This window comes from Anopheles arabiensis, chromosome 2 (assembly GCF_016920715.1).
Source record: "Anopheles arabiensis isolate DONGOLA chromosome 2, AaraD3, whole genome shotgun sequence".
Lineage (NCBI taxonomy): Eukaryota > Metazoa > Arthropoda > Insecta > Diptera > Culicidae > Anopheles > Anopheles arabiensis.
The window spans coordinates 65,584,339-65,607,199 of record NC_053517.1 but is presented as its reverse complement, the minus strand read 5'-3'; the positions used below and the strand labels follow the sequence as shown (position 1 = coordinate 65,607,199).

Here is a 22,861-nt window from a genome sequence, read left to right as displayed (position 1 = left end):
GCTTTATTTTATTGCCTATCATTCCTCAACGACTAAATGAACACTTGGCAAACATTCGCAGATAATATATTTCATTTCTATAGAATGAATGACAACTGAAACTCAAGGAATTGTTTTCACATCATCCATAAAGATTGATTTTATTCGAAGTCATGCAAAAAGAGTAATAAAAGAGTAATCATATTAAGTCAACCATGCAGGGCTCAATAAATGCTTGAATTCTATTCATATAGTGTAAAGTTTCGTTTCCTATGTGTCTAATTTGATGGTGGGACACATCGATACATTTTTATACATTGATATGGTTAATTGGATTTTTGCAGGGGTTTCTAAGTCGCTTTCGAATGTGAACATAATTATTCACCACCTCCAAGAATGATGTTTTTGAACAGCAGTCAAATGGTGTATTTGCTTCACAATTAAATTTCAGTTTGTAATACGATGCAAACTGAACACATGACAAATCATTTTCAACACATCACAAAGAACTGTCAAACTAAATCCAGCTTAACACGTATTGAAAATTTATGCTGAAGAAATTAAAAATTATGATGATGGAAATGAAATATGAGATTGATGTGGATTCGAAACTAACTTGTAAAACTCTGTATGAAATAAACCAACTATATTTTTCCGATGCTGTAACGCGGTCTTTAAAACAGGAAGATCCTTCACTTGCCCCATTTAAAGGTAATAGATTAAAGCTATATGGAACAAGTTGAGATTATTTTTTATGTCTTTTAATTACTTTCAGAATACATCGATTCTTAATTCAAAATAACTAGCGTAGTATCTAATATTATCTTCGATAATGCCATTGCCATAACGTGAACAGTCCACCAAAACTGTAGAGTATGAAATATCATCATCTTTTTAATGGCGGTGCTACACAACTAACTTTCTGCCCTTGGCTGTATTCACTGTCTGCCTTTTCGGTCAACACAGATTTATTCTCAACACCTCGAAATACAGCCTGTTTGGTTTTGTAATATCCGGTCTCGAATATTTACGACGCTTGCTACCTCGAAAAAGGCGGAAATAACTCTGCAAACGTGCTTGTGGTGAGAAACAAACCATCGTGAAAAAAAGTTTCCCACCATACACGACACTTGCCCCTTCGCACGTGATAACTGTCCGGGAAGCAACTTTCAGTGAACCAAAATGACGTCCCACTGGGCCAACACCTGTACCGAGTTTGACCTCTACGCTGCTGGTCAGGAGTGTTATCGTTGGCAATTTAAATTCAATGCACAACAGAACTTTTGCGCGTTTCGAAAATCATGGACATTCAATTGAACACAAGTGTCTGACAACTTTTTTTACGCTTCTCCTTCGGCATAATAGCTTCGGCAAAACTTCACTGTTCTTTGAGTTTTTCCGCTCCAAAATATGTTTTCCTCCACATTTTGCCGATCTGTTTAACCACAGAAAATGCTTTTCATCGTGCAATTAACCACACATAATGGTGCCTGATGCGTCACTTTCATCGTACTTCTAACCACCAAACGAGCTCATGAAAGCAAACATCTCACACAGCTGGTGCTTTTCACAATTACTTTCGTTCTGATGCTGAAGTAGTTTACATTAAACATCTTTCACATGGCGTTAAGTGGTTTTGTAAAACTTCTCAAGTATCAAAGCTACATCTAGTACGCAATTACATCTGTTTGCCACACATGGGAAATGTGACACTGAACGATTAACTGTCATTTAAAAGATGTATAGAATATATCACATGGAGGAATACGTCTAAAAATTGTTTTAGGTTTTTTTTAATATAGTGTTTTCAATTCTATCAATTACACGTATCGCGCAGTTGTCCATAATGCCCTTTTTTGTAAAATGCTCATCAAAGGTAATGATTATGATGTTAACAAATATAGTAACTACATTCAATCTTGATTTTTTTTGCTATCCTTGTGTATCTTTCCCTTTTGATTATATTTATGTTTCGATTCATGTTTTTGGTTGCTGAAATCAAGAAGTATAAAGTTGGAACAGCACTGAGTTGAAACCATACATTTTCATTTAGACATCCATATGTTTATAAACTCACTAAAAGATCTCCAAATATTGAAATGTTTCTATATTATATTTATAGAAAAATAATCACTCTTTTTATTCAATTATTATCATCACTACCTACACGTAGGAGATACGAGGGTGGGGGTGGGAGTGATTTGGACACCACTAAGACCTTGTGTTTCGTATGAATTTGTTTTCATCGCCCAAGTGATTCAATGTTTACTCTTGTTTTGGGAATAAATATTAACATTCAGCGACCGAACAGGATATTGCATAGCAAACCAATCGAACCTGTTTACCTACCCAGCGCAGGCTTTATTTTATTGCCTATCATTCCTCAACGACTAAATGAACACTTGGCAAACATTCGCAGATAATATATTTCATTTCTATAGAATGAATGACAACTGAAACTCAAGGAATTGTTTTCACATCATCCATAAAGATTTATTTTATTCGAAGTCATGCAAAAAGAGTAATAAAAGAGTAATCATATTAAGTCAACCATGCAGGGCTCAATAAATGCTTGAATTCTATTCATATAGTGTAAAGTTTCGTTTCCTATGTGTCTAATTTGATGGTGGGACACATCGATACATTTTTATACATTGATATGGTTAATTGGATTTTTGCAGGGGTTTCTAAGTCGCTTTCGAATGTGAACATAATTATTCACCACCTCCAAGAATGATGTTTTTGAACAGCAGTCAAATGGTGTATTTGCTTCACAATTAAATTTCAGTTTGTAATACGATGCAAACTGAACACATGACAAATCATTTTCAACACATCACAAAGAACTGTCAAACTAAATCCAGCTTAACACGTTTTGAAAATTTATGCTGAAGAAATTAAAAATTATGATGATGGAAATGAAATATGAGATTGATGTGGATTCGAAACTAACTTGTAAAACTCTGTATGAAATAAACCAACTATATTTTTCCGATGCTGTAACGCGGTCTTTAAAACAGGAAGATCCTTCACTTGCCCCATTTAAAGGTAATAGATTAAAGCTATATGGAACAAGTTGAGATTATTTTTTATGTCTTTTAATTACTTTCAGAATACATCGATTCTTAATTCAAAATAACTAGCGTAGTATCTAATATTACCTTCGATAATGCCATTGCCATAACGTGAACAGTCCACCAAAACTGTAGAGTATGAAATATCATCATCTTTTTAATGGCGGTGCTACACAACTAACTTTCTGCCCTTGGCTGTATTCACTGTCTGCCTTTTCGGTCAACACAGATTTATTCTCAACACCTCGAAATACAGCCTGTTTGGTTTTGTAATATCCGGTCTCGAATATTTACGACGCTTGCTACCTCGAAAAAGGCGGAAATAACTCTGCAAACGTGCTTGTGGTGAGAAACAAACCATCGTGAAAAAAAGTTTCCCACCATACACGACACTTGCCCCTTCGCACGTGATAACTGTCCGGGAAGCAACTTTCAGTGAACCAAAATGACGTCCCACTGGGCCAACACCTGTACCGAGTTTGACCTCTACGCTGCTGGTCAGGAGTGTTATCGTTGGCAATTTAAATTCAATGCACAACAGAACTTTTGCGCGTTTCGAAAATCATGGACATTCAATTGAACACAAGTGTCTGACAACTTTTTACGCTTCTCCTTCGGCATAATAGCTTCGGCAAAACTTCACTGTTCTTTGAGTTTTTCCGCTCCAAAATATGTTTTCCTCCACATTTTGCCGATCTGTTTAACCACAGAAAATGCTTTTCATCGTGCAATTAACCACACATAATGGTGCCTGATGCGTCACTTTCATCGTACTTCTAACCACCAAACGAGCTCATGAAAGCAAACATCTCACACAGCTGGTGCTTTTCACAATTACTTTCGTTCTGATGCTGAAGTAGTTTACATTAAACATCTTTCACATGGCGTTAAGTGGTTTTGTAAAACTTCTCAAGTATCAAAGCTACATCTAGTACGCAATTACATCTGTTTGCCACACATGGGAAATGTGACACTGAACGATTAACTGTCATTTAAAAGATGTATAGAATTTATCACATGGAAGAATACGTCTAAAAATTGTTTTAGGTTTTTTTTAATATAGTGTTTTCAATTCTATCAATTACACGTATCGCGCAGTTGTCCATAATGCCCTTTTTTAAATATACACAATAATTAGAGTTTTGATTCCTTTGTTTATGTTTATGTTTATGTTTATTTTGTTTATGTTTGCCATGCATTAATTGTATTGATATAAGCGTTGCAAAAATGCCGTTTCTTTCTATAACTTAGTATTGAAGGCAGACATAAATTTTCTTGCACATGTTCATACGCTTCGAACATGTTTAACATTTCCTAGAGGCCCATGCCTTATTTGCTTCAAAATTAAAATTAGAAGAGATCGCAAATTGCTCTCAAATGAACGTTCATCATCGTTCTTATCTACCTAACCGGATCTTAGCGATGGTGGTTGTAGGCAAAATCGATTTCACCTCATTCTGAGCCCTGAACGCTGCCGTTTAATACTTCCTTTGCACGATAACCCGTAGGAGACCAATTCAATTTTAACTTTCCAGTCACCGCCGCTGCAACCTGTATTCTGAATCCAGCTGTATTCAGGCGCAAATTTTCCACCCTAAAGGCAACCTTTGTGGCTCCTGGTCGTTTTAAAGCAGGATGCTCCTTCTGATGATGAACGTTTTACCGGTACCGAGATTGCTCTCTAATGAAATGGAAAATTGCGATGATAATGATGTTGTGCACAACGCGAAATAACTCCACAATGTTTATTCATTGAAACCCCGTTCACATCGTTCAACTTATTTCACACGTAATACTATTTAAACTCAGCATAGGTAAGGAAAAGACTATTAATTTTTAAATAAGCAGTCAAGGTATCCTTGTTTGTACGCGCTCAAAACCATAAAAATGATTTATAGCAGCTTCAGTGATAGTAATTGAAAACCTTAAAACATCCCATGCTTATCAGTTTTCATTTACAAATCAACGGCCAGGCTGGTGGCTTGGGGGGCTCTGAATTGCTTTAACTGAAATTTTACGACACCTCGTTTTTCATGTAATCCAACGTAAGTCAGTAGTTAACACTTTATCGCTGCAAGGCTTTTCGACCCCAAAAGTTCAACGTCCAGTTATATTTTCCAACTCGCAGGAATGGGCCTATTTATCTGTAGAAACGAAAACCGAGGGGGATTCTTTGGAGTCCGCCGTCCTTATTACTCTAAGCGCTTTGTCTTTTGCGCCATCCTTGGTAAAGCAGTAAAACCATCAGCGCTTTTGGTAGCTTTACGGGAGTTTATTTTATTTTATCTACACTTACAACCGACCACCAGGAAGGAAAAAATCTAATGTCTTTTCTGCCTTCATGGGTTCTGTCTTACGATCGTTGTCAAACATCATTCTTTGCTGGCCTTTTTTTTCAATTAAACCGTAATTAAATAAAAAGTCTTTTGTGTTAAATTTTAAATGTGTTCAAGCCATAAGAGTTTATACAAAGGAAAATAGTAAGTTTTGTTCATCGTACTACACAACATTTCGTAGATAGTGAATTGATTTTAAATCAATTTTTAAATCAATAGTCCATCAAAAATGTGCAAAGCACTTACGATGGATCTACGATGGATTATTTTAAAGCTGATTGATAGATTATGCAAATGGATCGGTATTGTTGGAATTTGTTTTTTTTTTCATTTAATTCATTGTATGTTCTTCTTCTTCTTCTTCTTCTTCTTCTATATGCTCAACAACCGATGTCGGCCCGTTTGTTTTTGGCTTTCAGTGACTTGTTGATTTACCATAGCAGGATATTCATTTCTACGTATAGGAGCACGGTCCGGTCGGGGCTGGTGGCAGGTGGCTGGTATGTTGTTAAGTCGTGTGAATAGACGACTGTATCATGATACCGGCGCTTAATTTGCTTCTTTTTCTTTTCTTTACTGCTACACCTGCCGAAATCTCACCAACTTCACATAACCGTTACGAATAGTCTACATTGTAAAGTCTTAAATTAAACGAATAGTCTTAAATTTATCTACAGTGCTGGGTACACACAATCCGACACTTCGAATTCGGCCGCTGTTCTTACTATGAAGACTTTTTTCATTTGCCCTGTTTTTTTCTAGAAAAGTGTATTTTCGATTCTCATTATCGTGTAGATCAGGGATCTCCAAACTACGGCCCGCGGGCCGCATGCGGCCCTCGAGAGCCTAAAATGCGGCCCGCGGTGATGTTGCAAAGGATAATATAAATATCATATTAGTTTGACAATTTAAAATTTACTAAACCAAGACAAAAATCAAGTTACTATAACAAAAAAAAAGCAGAATTTTAAGATATTCATTAAGTATTTCCATATAAAAACGAAATTTAAACGTTCTCATTACCAAAAGTAACGTCAAAATGGCCCACAACAACATAATTTACGAAGCAATGCGGCCCGCGAATTGAAACGTTTGGAGACCCCTGGTGTAGATATACATTGTTGTTCAAAACTGCCGCTCTAACTCGGAAAAAGTGAACAAAATGAATTTAATAGGTTGGCACTACAAGTGCACCAAAAAATTAGTTTATTATTATCCTTTTTTATCGCTTATTAACTCTTTGATATTTTCTTGCTATTGCCCCGTTTACGTGATTTCCTTCCTTTTTACCTTTTTCCGCACGCACAAAACATCACCTTGGCTGACAGTCCGGTGGAACCTTATAACAGTTTCCAACAATTGTCGTGAAAGAAAGAAGAAAAAATAACCCCATTGCGCAGTTTTCATGACGTTTTATAATTCTAGGAAATTTGTATACACAACGCAAACTAGCCAACGAATTCCGGCGTTCTAATTTTGAATACCCAGTACTATATACATTTACATTCAAACGATACTAAATTTAATTCACTGAGATTCAACAGAATAATGTGCATTAACTTGTATTTCAATAATACTACAACATATGTGAAGTATTTGTTTCACTATTATGCAATGTAGAGTCGTATGTGACGATTTCGTTAAATTCAAACATTTACTAAAGATACACTTAAATTGATTTTTTGTATTATTGTTAATTAAAGTATAACCGAGTGTCTATCTCAGTCTATTATTCAACCAAAAATCGATTTATAAAGTATGTAAACTCTAAACAATCTAGTATGTTAACACCAAACTGTTAACACCACCAAGTGAAGCTTCAAAACTTTTCTTTATCTCTGTCAGTACTATTTTAAAGACCTACTGAAAATGGTCGCTCAACAAAAATGCCGGAAGGCAACTTTTTGCTTCAACGGGAATTTCAAGACTCTTATTAATCTCATTGATGTCGGTCTCCTGTGGAATCCTTTACCGTTTTGTTCTCCTCAAACGAACCCTACAAACCTGATAATAACGATACAAAAAATCTAGAGAATGTGAATAGTTCAGACAACAATACTCGACGTCAGCTCAGCGTTATCATAGGGCCTTACAAAAAAACTAATCGTATTTACGAAGAAATGCAATTAATGTGAAATGGGTAGAAATTAAACATATTTTTTCCTTTCTTCTTTTCATTTTCAGGTTACTAGCAACACGAGACGCCAAAGGCTATTGCTCTGCTCCATATCTAAAGTGGCTGACAAGCTGCCAGTGAATTAAGTGTAGCTCTTCGTATTTCATTTCGCATCGTCTGTGTTTGTTCGTTCGCGTATTTTTCGTTTAGTCGCTCGGATAAAGGAAACACACAATCACATTCAATGTAGTAAGTGTAGACCATATAAAAATGTATGTACGAAAAAGTGCGGTTGCGTGTGCCAAAAACTAAGAACATATTTGACACAAGAAAAGTGTGCACTGCGAACAAAGAACGGTTACTGCAGCAAACAAAAAACATTAGAAACTTGCAGAGCATTTCTAGTCTACCGAATACAGTGACACTTAGGCCAATACTAACCAATTACATTTAGCAGTGACATCACAAAACGTGCCACAAGCTCCAAGTGTCCGCTACTCTAAGTGATAGTTCGAAAAATAAGACATTCATTTTAACACAAAAGCCACCATTCCAGATAAAACAAAAAGATTTATCTGCTGTGTATGAGTCTACTGGGAAACGAAAGATGTTTGGTTCCAAATTACGATCATGGATGGAAAATCATATTGTGCGACCGAGAAAAAAGGGAAACAAAAATAAATCCGGAAACAACGGGTAAGTCGAATCGGATATTACGAAAAGGATACGATGCTGGGATTCACTGATATACGCCATTGTATAACCTTCTGTCATGGAAGAGTAGAAATCTGATATTTGCAATCAAGACGAGCCTTATGTACTAAAAAAGAACAGTTTCATCGAAAAGGATGAAGAATGTAGCTTTTTTACAACAAATTGGAGTCGAGGTATCTTTTTTTATTTATAGCTTTTTGTTTGGATAGCGTTGTTTTTGTATACCTAATTTAAAAATACTGTAACCTATTGTTTCTTACAAGCTCTAGTGTAGATGTTAGCTTTTAGCCACACGACGTACAAATTCAAATATTTGCTTCAGCAGAATAGTATATATTTCAAAATAAAAGCTTGACATAGAGGCTTTTATGGTGACCAGAATTGAAACTTTCAAGCCCATCAGGTTCTTTAGTAATTATATTTATAATTATTTAGTTATGCTGTATGCAACGTAATTTACTGCTAAGAGCGGTGAAGGAGCTCAATCCTGATAATAGTTGTTATAGCTATATGCATTGTGATTATATTTAACTAAACTAAACTATGTTTTCCTGAATATGGACTCCCGCGTAAGCTTACTTTGCGTTTCTAGCAGATGGTGGCAAGTAATTTGACAAACAAATAATGAAAATGAAAGCTTAACAGACCAGACACTTTTTGCGCAAAATATGACTGTGCAAAAAAACTTATGTCACATTCATTCTGAGCCATCATTTGCTACCGATGCACGTACATTGCACGTGCCATGCGGACTCGTTCAACTTTCACTTCCCAAATGTCCTTAGACTCTGCAACTGCGCTGCATTTACCTACGTTTTGCTGCAATATGAGACTCCGCACATAAGCTTACTCTGCGTTTCAGCAGATGGTGGCAACGTAAATTGGACAAAGGTAAAATACAGTAACGAAATGACATCGCTAACTGGATGTGTTTTACTGGAGTTTTTTTAAGTGGAAGTTCGTTAACTGGAGTGATTCGGGTCACCTGATTGGGAAAAAACCACATAAAGGTCACCAAAATTATACAGTATTTTAACAAATTCTATCGGATTCTTACGAAGGCCAATTGCAACGACGATTCATTCAGTCGTGAATTTAAATGTAAGCATTACTTTCTCAGAACTAAAATTTAATACACTAACAGTTAGCACCGCTTACAGAACAACAATCTAAAACTTGCTAAGGAAAATGAAAGCGCGAACAGACCATAGTCCACTTTTTACATTGAAAAATTTGATCTGTGCATAAAAAAACTTATATCACATTTTTTTTGAGTCCATCATTTGCTACCGATGCATATCATTGCACGTGCCATGCGGACTCGTTCAACTTTCACTTCCCAAATGTCCTTAGACTCTGCAACTGCGCTGCATTTACCTTTCGTTGTTGCAATGCAGATTGACAAACAGCAATTTCGCTTCACCGCACATAACATGATCAAAACATCTAACGACTATAATCAGCTTTTATGTTTTTACGTCTTGATTGGTTTCAACGTTACTCAAACTTTATTGGAATACACGTACAAAACATCACAGACTTACTTCATAGATGCAGTCGGTTAAGAACGTTTTATAAAGATAAAATATACTTTTTAATATTTATAAAGATACAAATATACACCATTAACATCAGACAAGCCTATACTGTTTACGCTAATTGCATAAAATAAAAACAAAAAGGAGTTCGATTTCCATCCCATTACCATTTTTTTACTTTACATCTTCTTTTTTAATGCTGTTTCAAAATTAACACCGCAAGTTATTCAAATGTGTAACTCTTAGGCGAAATGTATATTAATATTTATAATATTTATATTAGTTTGTATAAACTACTATTTTTTACCGCACTCAAAGCTCATTCGGCATACTGAAAGTTTCTTAAGTTTCCCATAACAACTACTCTCACAAAAAACGAGATCTGCAGAAGCAGACTCACGACAAGTTTTCATTACTCAGCATTTCATGATTGTAGGAATAACGTACGTTGCAGATACAGACCATTAATGTACCGTTCAACATGGAACCACATTGCAAAGCGACAAAATACTTTTTGCTGTCAAGTCTGTCTTTTTATTAGACCTTGAAATGTTCACCCCAAAAGCCTTCAACAAACAATTGCGGTTTTGTCTGGGATGACTACATCATTGGAATGCACCACATGATTACGATGAGAATGATGATGTTGATGAAAAACTGGCCAACGAATATAATATTTTACCAACAATACTCTTCGCATACAAACCGACGTAATGTACGACGTATTTATGGTGGCATGTACTCTATAGTTCCGTAAACAATTCTCAAGCTTACCCGATACTCAACACAACATATGTGTACCACAATGCACAAGTCACCAACTTTAAGGATATCCATAAACTGTTCCGAGCTCGCCGGAATAGTTCGTGCTATACATATATACACGATGAAACTTTTGCTACTCAGACAATGTCTCTTATTCAAGCATCATATCCTTCCCTATCCTTGCGCTAAACAGTCCGTTGCTCAAGCTTTTCGAGACAATTCTGCAAAGGCAATCCATCATTGCTGTGCCTATGTACACACAGTTGCTCGTACTTTTGCATACCTTCGTGTATTTTTGTCTCTTTGTACAGGTTTCGTTTGTTATACGTCGCAGAGTTTACCAAATATTTGCTTTCGAGCTCACAATAAAGGAATAACGACCGCGATATCGACAGTTCTGCACCATTTTTACCTTTTCTTCGAGCCGCAAAAATAAAAACTGCTGATGGCTCAAAACAATTCCGTCCTTGTTTTTTTTCATACCATTCATACCGGCTTATTCCAGTCTTTATGTGTCACTAACTCGATTTGGAGCTGCCATGAGTGTTGATGGAGGACGCTTTCGTCTTTCTGTGAAGAATCTACTCACGTTGTTTTCTCCTCAGCTAGAAAATGGAAAACCCATTTTAAGCTGACAGATGTCAGCTCGCAGACGGTACGATTTGATTTTACGCCTCAATTAAGTGACATCTTTCAACACTTCAGCACAAACGATCGGGACGAGAGTGAAAAAAAATCGAAAAAATCTAAGCACAACTCCCATAGAACATTTTACGAGCCAATAATAAATGAAATCGATTTCCTGATTATCTCTAACGCAGGGCCATGTCTTCCGTGTTTGAGGCTAACATCGTCTGGAACAGCGTTGAATGTGCTTCGAATGGATGATTTAAAATCGCTAGATGCTTTCTCTTCTCTTCATTCCTTTAGCCACGGCAATAAAGCCAAATTCATTGCAGAAAATCGGTTTCAGCACAATTATTTCATTGGACTGTCGATGTACCAAGAGATTTGCCAAAAGATTCCATTCCCTCGATAGCATCGAAGGCAAACCTATTGTACATTGTCTAGACAGATTTGTATTGGTATCCAATCATCCATCCTGCTGACAGTTAGCGGTTCGTTGCTGTGTTTGGCAATTTACCAATCGCTTGTATTTATCATTGACAGTAGGCGAGTAATTTCTGTCTAAATGACTCTTGAGCTTTATTTATTAGCAACTTTTCTTTCTCCATCTTTATGCTTGTTCATGAATGCAACAAAACAGGAGCTCTAAAAGTGATGTGCTGGCATTTTAAGTAAACACTTCATAACTATACATGTTATAAACAAGTTCCCAGATATTCAGGATTATTTCAAACTATTCCAGCATGTATTCAACTCTAACCTTTTTATTTATTTTTTTCTATAGAATATCTACTTACTTTAAAGATTTTTTTCAAAATTATCTGATGTATCCGGAAAACACAAATATTTGTTTTCATATCTTTTACTACGTTTAGCGAAATTTGCTTATGAGATAGCCGGTATACTATGATACGAAGTGCTATGTTAATACGAGGTTTCATCGCATTACATCTCATATTCAAATAGCATCACGACCATATACTAAATACATCCGCCCCTATGACGTAAAATTGTAAATCATGTGTATTATAATTATTCTTTCCTTCTATCTGCTACATACACACATGTACAGTGAAAGTCATAACCATCTCGATTGTTACATTTTCACTAAGACCCCACACCAGCTTCAAGCCTAAAAGCTAACGAACCTTTAGCAAAAACGACAACCCACAATACACTCATTCCTCCTGTGTTATACGTCATTTCTCGTACATGAGCAACGATTCGCGACTATGATTCCATGTGTAAATGAAATCCGATTACCATTTCTGTTCCGTCACGTCGCATTTCAACTGCGTTGACATCTGCATGGACCATTCTGCAAAATTGGATGAGCGCAATGCATTTCATGTTGGATAAAATTTAATTTCATGCAGCTATGGTGTATGGTGATATTGGCCGAGCTTGCATCAACTACTGATTCTAGAAAATTTCATTAAAATCAAATGGTGTAATTTAACATTTTACGCTGTGATGCAATTTAACACATCGAATAACGTCTTGTGAATATTGCTCTGAGCACGTTGCAACTTTGGTTTTCATGAATCGAAACAGCTTGTTATACAAACATAAGTATATGTTTTACGAACATCAATAAAATGTTAAATATGTGAAGAGAAATATGTCTACCTCCTTAATAACTATAAGGTTCATTCCTCAACCTTCATTTCATGAACTCCTGTCACAGGATTGCTCATGACATCTTCCACAACACTTTTTTAATTAACGTAATGGTTTAGATACTAAGTGGTGATGCCTCCTTTTTCTCGTGAACCTCAAGTGATAACATTTATGAGCATGTTGTGATTCTTTTGTACACATGAGCTTTCTAACAAACCTACAGCAGACTCACATACCAATACACACACACACTCACACACATACACTATATTCCGACGATAATAGTCGACAGCAAGCTTTACACTGCTTCACTCAATGTGTATATTCTCAATCCACCGATTATTGTTCCTCCTTTGTAAGGTATTCAGATTTAATTCGTTTCATTTGTGTGATTCTACCGAGACTTCATTTTCAATTTTTAATTATTCTATCAGCTGATCACGTATTTTCAAATCATAGCTTATATCATGGTGGTATTGATTGGATTTCAAATAACTTCATTTATTTGTATGTAATGCTCGTATCGTAATAATATAGTAGTAATTTAAAACACATAACAAAAACCTATAAAGGCATATGAAATATACAAAAATACAGAAAAAAAATCAAGCTATTTCAAATGAGACAGCCATAGAACTTGCCTAATGTTTTCGTTGTTGCATATTAATCTACAATATTAAGTTAGTGACAGTGTAATACAGAGTTTTGATATGAATTCATTTAGTACAATATTTGTCACTTGCCAAAAACCATGAAAAATTTGCTTGGTATCTTTCCAACAAGTATTACAACTATTTTTATTCTACGCATTAGTTATAATTACACGGTATACTCCGACGAGCTCTCTTCACCGTTCACTCCAGTCAGAGTAGTCCCTTTGGTCCTTTTTTATTATCTATTCCCTAAAACCCATCCATGCCGAGGGAAAGGGTGCATCTAGGTTTTATTTTTCCACTGGGAAATGTGCTTAAAAAAATTATCGACCGGTGGGATCGAAATACTTTCTATATCCATTGTCTTCTTTCTTCACTATCGCTCTACTGCAAACGATAAAACCGAAGAGAAAACTCGAATAGCCGCAATACAAAACTAAAACCACGATAAAAAAAAGTAGTGTGAGTGCTTGCCATAGCTAAGCTAAGAATAGTGTCGAGAAAGTTTCCCCACAGAATCCGTAAAACAGGAAGTTCTTTCTCGACCTGTTTTAATCTAGGCTCTCTTGTTTGTTGCTATGTGCTCGTTTTTCTATGCTTGCTCTATAGAGTAATCTAAAGGGTTGGTTTACTCGAAAAAAGATCACGAGTGGAAACGATGTATTTAACGATCCTTGTTATATTTGAGGGTACTTTTCTTCATGCTGCTAACGACGCCCAATAGATATAAGAATAAATTTCGTAACCACTACACTATGTTTGGCATTTCATTTTAAATATTTGTTAAAATAATGTGTGCAAACCATTATAAATGATTGTATTTCCTATTTTGAGCAATGTTTTTTAAGAAGGCAACTCAGGCCATATGTCAGGACAAATGTTGACATCTGGTCATACTAAAAATGTTCTAAGAAATACTTGCCGCTTTATTATATAACATTACGTGCTTCAAATCACACGTACTCTCTTCATGACACGTACAATCTTGTAGACCATGCGGGAAACTGTCTGAAACTTTTGCAGATCCTACTCGACAAACGGCCACAATTTGACATGCACTTGATTTACGATAAGTTTTTCACTTTCACAACCAATTGAATTAACGAATGTGGAATGCTCACAGGGGAAAGCTTTGAACAAATGCAGTTGTCGGATTCCTGATTCCGTAATCCCAGATGAGACCGTTTACACGTAAAAGAAAGCACGAGCAGTTTTTTCGTTAGCAGAACTGCTACAGCTATTCTTTGCACAATCGCTAAATTTAATCATTAAAGTTAGCGTTTACTCTCTACAACCAACCAGCTAACGATTAGAAGTCAATGTTGGGCATTCATTGGGTCTGTTATGCTGTGCTGTGTGCTGTTTTGCTGTGTGTTGCATAATTAATTTCATGTCATTTGTTTTCCGGCGTTGAAAAATGACCACAGTATGGATAATTTATACCACTACATTTCAATTAATCCTCTTAACTATACATTTAGTAGCAATACTTAACCTTTAAACTCAAGCAGAATGCAAACATTAAGTGAATACTATAACTCTTTCTTGTTCGACTGCTCCAATAGTTTTTTGATTTTTTCAATTCTTTTTTTTTCACAGCAATAACTTCAGTGTCTTGACGACACAAAATGGATACAAAAGCAGTACCTTTGGTACAGATTCCAACATCGGCAGTCCTGCTAGACGCAGTGAAGTTTCCCCTATCCAAAGTCATGTAAGTTTAATAATATTCTTACTCTAATGCAATGCAGCTACTCCTTCTTCTTCTTTTACTCTGTACAATAAAGCTTTTAGCATCGAAAATTTATGAAACAAATTGACTATAGTTTTAAATGAATATTAAAATATATAGTAGAGCAATTTAATTGTTCTAGCATTAGATCTGTCATTGGACGACATCACGCGAATCAGATTAAAATGTTGAATTATTTAGTTAACCTAGTAATACCATCTTTCGTTTACAGACAACCAGTCGCCGTGGTTGGCATTCGCCAAATCAGGATAATGTACCGATTTCTCCGAAATCTGATCACTATCCCGTACATCACCGAATTCACAATAAACAAGGGCATGATGGAGGTGCCGAGCTCTTTACGACCGGATATGGTGCCGTGAATGGCCAATCTGGGGCAGCGTCATTTCACAATCAACAACAGCATCACCAGCAATACAATTGTGGTGTCTCATCGCCAAAAAGCATTTCGCGCAACGGCTCATCTTACACACTAGAAACGGGCCCATCGAACGTTTACTACTCGAAGAGCGTCGATTCGTATGCAACGGACTGTGCGCTCCCCTATACCATGCCCGAGTTTGAATTCCACGCCGGTAACACCGGCCCCTCTAGGGGTATCATGACCGGTACGGGGTCAGTTTCAACCGGGCACAATGGACACCTGATGTCACACACGTCCAATGGTACACGAGGCAACTACTCGGCTGCCACAAGCTCAAGCAATGAATTGCTAGAAGAGCTGCACTCTTTCGAAAGTACCCGAAACAAGCGACAGCAACCAACCTCAACACGCATCAGTTCGTCTTCCTCCTCGTCTGTTAACTCTATTCATTATAGCGTCAACAACAACAATAACAACAATAACCATCTGGGCACTGGAACGCTTCCTTCTCATTATGGTAGTTTGAATGGACAGCAACCACAACCAACAGCCAGGGCCACCATTCAAACGGCTGCATCGGGTGGAAACAGCGAAAATAAGTATGGTAAACTCCTGCAGCAACAAAATCCACCCTCGAAGCAATTCGATCCTTACTATGAACAACATCAACAACAGCACAATAACAACAACTTAGTGTACTCCTCCAACAATCAGCCAACAAATTCGACTAATGGTAACCGTGCACCAACCAGCAGCAAAAATGCTTCCCCACTTCCAGCGCGAGGCACTTCAACCAGTACCTCACCTGTCCAACGTTCAGCTGCATCTAGCGCCAGGAGTAATCGTATTGTCAATGGCAATAATAATAACAATAACAATAGCTTTCCCGTCGACGCGTCGACTTCCGGAGGTGGTAAATCGATCCTCGGTGGAAGCGCATTGACGTCCAGCTTTGCCAACAAGTTCCACAAACTGACAGGAAGCCGCTCGACCAGCGGATCGAACGCACCCGATAGTGGCACCATCAACGTTAGCAACAGTAAATTGAATCATGTAAATAACAATAATACCAACGCACCCACCAATACAACCGGCTGCTCCGCTAGCACGGTTCCGTACCATCACCCGCACCAGTACCAAATCAATAGCGTCACGACACATCTGCATCCACCGCTGCAACCACTTCCGCCGGGAAAGCAGCCATTGTCATCGTCGTCATCGTCATCTTCACCACCACCAGCATCGCAAGCTGGCGCCCATGGACCAACACCTTCACCGAGCGTACACCATCTGCATCATCCATCAACACACGGCCACCACCATCACCATTCGCATGGCCCGATGGGTCATACGCTTTCATCGCCGGAAAGTGCTTACTCGACCGGATATTCCACCGATGGCACGTCACCGGGTAAGTGTGTCACGGAACAACTTTTCTTCTCCATTACCTTTTTGTGGCGTCTTTGTTGTAGTTCTTCACACTGTACCTCGTGTCCTTTTTGTGGCCCTATGCTTTATCGACATATGGCGGTTTATCGTTCAGTAAGTCATAATTTTTATATGCAAGATAAGCTGCAGCATACTTAGCGTGGGCAGAACAACGTGCTCAGCTGTTGTCTGAAGTATAATGAATTTATACTATGCCTCTCTCTATCGCCAATTGCTTAAGATGGAACGGGCAGAGTTTTGGCTTCGATAGCAAAACATACTCACTATGAACGGGATAGTATTCGGAAGAGATAAAAATTTATCTACTTCTAATCAACGTTGTAATAAATACGGCCCAAAATGTATCGTAAACTATTCTACTTTCAATATGTCGAACACTTTTGTTTCGGCCAGCCGTTCATCGTCCGAGCTATTCACAAGCTACTGCTGGACGAAAAGCATCATTATGCTCGTCAGCTCTGTACTGCCGTGCGCTTTAGACGAATCGCTGTGTTTTCTTTTATGTTGTGCCATTATTTTTTTATGTGTCTGGGGTTAGTTCAATCAGCGAGATATGATCGATTCCAACGTTGACGAAGTCTCCAGAACAGGAAGCTCGTTTCATTTTCTTAATTTGAATTGATCGTTGTAAATCAGGCACGTACCGTCCCTCATATTTTTTATGATTGCATCAAAAATCATTGTTAAGGAATCACAGCTTTTACACATAAGTAATTGAAAACGTATTGCCTATGACGATTCATCCCCATCCTTATCCCTAAAAATCATAATGTTACTACTTTTGTATTGCTTCGCTGAACGTATAATTAATTATACACTAAACTTTTTACTTTCATCAGTTAAAACATAATTAAATACTATATTCCAGTTAAAAAACTTGTGTTTTTAATATACTTTTATTCTTGTTTCGCGATAAGCGTTCGGTCTTGTATGTTTCACTTTTATGTCGCTTAAATATACTAATTACATATCACTGAAACGATATCGATAGAGCAGTGTAATAGAAAACAATCATTTTTTACAGTAAATCCAACACCCTTTTATTGACCCATCAGTAAAAAGATCATGTTAAATAAAAGTCAAAAATATGTAATAAAGTTATATCATTATAATATAAAAGGTAATATTATAAAAGCTTAAATCTAGGAAAACTCGATAAACATATGATAATTTGGCTCGTAATTTGTTGTATTATTATCCTTTTTTCCACCGCTTTACTTCGCTAATAATACCTAACATAAATCCTCGAAATCCATTGCAGAATGCCGGGTTCACGTGTTTTTGACTCGCTAATGTGATTCATCCACAATGAGCGTTCTGTGCTCCGAGCTTAACGATCGAAACGGGACCGGTAGCCAATTGCCTAGCATTGTACTGCTACATTCCGCAATTACTGACCAGAAGTTTCTTAGTTATCCAGTCTTTTAGATGCCTGAACGATGCCTGGGGCAAAGGGTACTATTTTCCATCATCACTCATCTTGTATTTACTCAAGAATCTAGGGGCCACTTCCTGCGTTTGTTACATGATTTGCAAGATTTTTTTTTGCCCTTGGCATAGGCACTAGGGTACGTATACCACTTCAGATTCACTGCCAGTTATAGAACGAAAGGTACGGCCTTTATGCTAATGCGATTTACTTGACTACCTTTAATGTTGGCAACATTCTCGACTATAGACGGTTATTCCGGAACGCAAGGAACGTCAAAGGAAAGTCTGCAACTGGCAGACTCACTTCATCTACAATTCCGCTTGGCACCTTTCGTGTATTGAAGATACGATAAGACACACCAAAGATTCCCCTATTTTGCTGACTTCTATTCTATTCTGGGAATAAACCTCATTTCCGTTTGGTACAATTTTCGTTTTCCATGCCAAGCTATACTGTGCTCAACAGTGACCTAAAGAAAACTAAAGACACTTACGTGCCTCCAGAGTATTCTTCCCTTAAATAAGCAAGGCAGATAATCTCAGCTCCCAGAGCTAGTAGATCAACACCTTCATACACGAAACAAGAACATTATCATTACCAGTTGAAGCGGTTAGCAGCGAACTAGTAAATTTACCGTTCTTCACTATCCTCAGGGACAACTATAGATTGATGAACTTCTCAGAATAGAAATAAAACAATACCAAAGACTCAACTGTTTGTTGGCATATCAAAAAGAAAATCTTCTTTAGTTGGATTCGGTATTCCAACTCGATCCCAGTCGGACGATGATTGTAGCACTTTTCCGAGCAATCAATCAAAATTCAACAAACGCAATACTGCTGCGTCATGCGCGTCGCACGCACGATTTCCATTGTCGTTGTGATTCATTTTCTATCGGCGCCGGTCATCTTCTTTAATGATACGTTTCATTCCCTGGAACATTACACATTTAATTGAATTCTTCGTTCTGGAAGGTGAACAGTCAAGTCATGTAAAGCAAATAAAATTAGCCACGGTAGTGTATCAATCGGCTTAGCATTTTGATTACTAGCAAGTCGGTCTATCATGTTTACGGGTCTCAACGTTAAAACTCTACTGATGTAATTTTTGAACTCCGAAATTCTTTTCATGGATGACGTTTTCAATTATCACTCGACTTTTTATCACCAGTATTCCTTTGATTATTCACTGGAATAATATTTGGCTTCACAAGTCATGCACAACTGTTGCCGAGTCAAAAAAAAACGATCAACCTGGATAAGCTCAATTCCACCAACTGTTATGATACGATTAAATGCAAGCTATATTGATTTGCTTTAATCATTCTTCCCCCGTTTTTCTGCATTGCCGTTCTGTAGATACCTTTTCAGCCACGTACATGGGCATTAATATGTTATCATACGATGCTAAATTTGTGTAATTAATGGTTTTAATTTTACTTTTTTTATTCAAGAGGAAATAAATCCTCTTTAGATCGAATGTAAAACGAAACGACGAACTATTTTAACAGTAGAACCGTACGATTTTTGTGGGACAAATGGGTTAAAGTATTTAACCTTATTAAATTTGTTACCTTATTTTTATAACAGCAATGAGCTTTGAAATATTTGCTCAATTTTGTATTTCTATCTGTATTATGTAAGCTTACAATTCAATGTAAATATTCATCAAAATTTAGCTTTCAATGACGTACTGATTATCCATGACAGGATAGTCCTACACATGGGGGCACGGTCCATTCGGGGTTTGAACCCACGGGCATGTTATTAAGTCGTACAAGTTGACGACTGTACCACTAGATCGGCCAAATTTAATACTCAATATATTTTTCTCGGATATATCTTTAAATAAAATATTATTATCTTTTAAAATACAACACTCATTTAATTTAACTACCATCTGACTGGCACCGAAAACTTTCCTGTGTCTTCCACAACTTTTATTCCATTCCAAACTCATATCGAAGATTACAATATATTTGAATACCAATTTTCAATCCCAAACGTACAAACTCATTCAACCCTCTGCAGGGCGTCAAATTTCAATCTTATGCTTATTGGTTATTGTTACCAAAGGTCGACAATCACTTCATTCTTCGATGTTGATGAGCCTGTCGAGTGTCTCTTTGCATGCACATGGCCATACATTAAGGCTTATTGGAAAGCATCAAAGGCATTGCCTACATGCTTTGCTAGAAGGCAAATGTTTCCATCGCTTTATGATACTTTAAGTTCTCTTCTTGCCTTTCACCATCAACCAACCGAAACAAAACACTTCAAGGAACATTTGCTGTATACTACCTAAAACAGATTCTACCCCGGATGGTGCAGGCGACATACGGAAACAGCAAAACATTCCTCAAACCATCGTGCTCGGTCGAAGCCACTCTTGGCTTCCGAGCTCTCGATACAGGTGGGAAGCGAAATGCCTATACCTTTTCAAATATAATAAAAATAATAATAACTTGTCAGAACGTAAAGGATCCCAATCTCCAGACCCATTACGCCGCACCATCATTCCCGTTTTACTCCATACAATCCGCACAATGTTGTGGAATGTATTCTACCACCCAGAAAGTTTGTCGGGTACGGGAATGAAAAAAAAAACGCATGGAGCAGAATATTTGGGAGAAGGTTTGTGACATTCATACATACTTGGAAAATTTCCTCTATTGCTCCGAAAATAAACACCCCTTTCACTGTATTGAAAGACGTAAAGAAAAATCACAGCTAACTTATCAACATTTGTATGCTAATAAACTGTGTGCTAGAAACATTCTCTTGTTGTTGCCATCTGCCAACTTACTCCTTGTACGAGGCAAACACAGTGAAACCCCAACGAACTTGGTCGAGTTGAAGCCATCCCTTACTGCCTACCATAAACCGAGCGCAGGATGTTACCACCTCGGATGGTTACAGACGAATAGCTTTGACCCGGACCCAACTGCTGCTAGTTTGCTATTTTAGCACTGCTGTTGACGTGTCGCTACGTATTTAGGCTTCGGTGGAAACTGTAACTACAGCCGCGAAAATCGTAAGCCATTTCTTGCTCCAACAGTGACCAATGTTACATCGAGCGCTCAAACTTGTCAGCTCCTAGTCTTGGACACCAGGGAAGATGTTGCGTTATCCCAGGCAATAGAGGGACACGATGATTTGGGTCAGCACGTCCAAGCAAAGCCATGTTATGCAAATAACCTATCATGTTTTCATGGATCACGCCATGGTGTTGAAAGTGAACCTCCCACTCAGAATCAGAACGAGCTTCAAACAACCTACTGATGAAAGAGAGTACAAAGTGTGGGAGGTATGAGGCAATCTGAGTAACACCACACTCATAGGATATAAAGCGGAACATCAGCTAGGAAATAAATTTATCCTTTTGGATCCCGCACTTGTTCCAATTTCTCGCCAAAGTATGACGAGCCTTAGAGCACTGCTTTAAACTTTGCGATGTTTGCATCGATCGACCTAAATTAGGATTATGTTACACGCCCAGCTACGATGCGCAACGATATGATAGTACTGCAAATGATACAACTTCAAAATTACACTTGTAATCGTAGTGTGTTTAATGAACCGATGTCATTTAGAATTATATCAGTGGATTACATTAGAACAGCGGTCGGCAAACTTTTGAGGCAAAGGGCCAACTTAAGTAAATGATCGAGTGCCGCGGGCCAGGTGAATGGGTTTTTTCTATTTTTGCACTTAAATTATAACATTTTAATCTTTTAGAAACATTTTAGGTGTTATTGTTGTTTTTCTGTAATTATATCTTCCAAGAATGGTTCAGATTTGATGATACCTACTTTAACAACTAATTGTTTTCGGCAATCAATTGAGGATCGGCAATAGATGACCAAAAATGTGATCAGTCAAAAAATAACCAAAAAGGATCGATATCGCTTCTTGAAAACCCCGTCCTCCCACGCCGCAAAAAAATATTGAGGATATTCCGGGGATGATACATAAGTCTGAAGGCCGGTCTTGTGGTACAGTTGTCAACTCGTACGACTTAACAACATGCCCGTGATGGGTTCAAGCCCCAAATAGACCATGCCGCCATACGTAGGACTGACTATCCTGCTATGGGGGTTAATCCAAAAATCACTGAAAGCCAATCCCACAAATGGTACAGGCAGGCCTGGAACGACAACGGTTGTTGAGCCAAAAGAAGAAGAAGAAGAAGAAGAAGAAGAAGAAGAAGAAGAAGAAGAAGAAGATACATACAGGGTTTCGAATCATATAAGAGAATAGTTCAACCACTTAGGGGAATGTTGCAAATCGGTAGGGGAATGTTGCAAGCAAGCTGTGGATGTTTGCAATCACTTAGGGGAGTTGTGCAATCGATTAGGGGAATGTTGCAAGCGTACTGTGGAGCTGTCATCAGACTGTGGGTGCCGGTGTAAAAAGCTACGAATTGATACCGATGATGTTTT

At 37.6% G+C, this 22,861-nt stretch overlaps 1 protein-coding gene across 7 annotated transcripts in view; it reads left to right on the top strand.

The window, feature by feature from the left end:
* Positions 1 to 22,861, top strand: part of LOC120898634 — a 66,417-nt gene that overhangs the window by 30,859 nt on the left and 12,697 nt on the right. For 4 of the 7 annotated variants that reach the window (XM_040304736.1, XM_040304735.1, XM_040304737.1 and 1 more), the window contains exons 3-5: positions 7,574 to 8,201; positions 15,022 to 15,136; positions 15,387 to 16,950. In XM_040304736.1, the coding sequence (XP_040160670.1) occupies positions 8,113 to 8,201; positions 15,022 to 15,136; positions 15,387 to 16,950 (1,768 nt within the window). In that variant the 5' untranslated portion in view covers positions 7,574 to 8,112. Of the gene's footprint in view, positions 1 to 5,872; positions 5,890 to 7,573; positions 8,202 to 15,021; positions 15,137 to 15,386; positions 16,951 to 22,861 lie in introns of those variants that run through there. The other 3 variants (XM_040304739.1, XM_040304740.1, XM_040304742.1) reach the window with 3 other exon arrangements.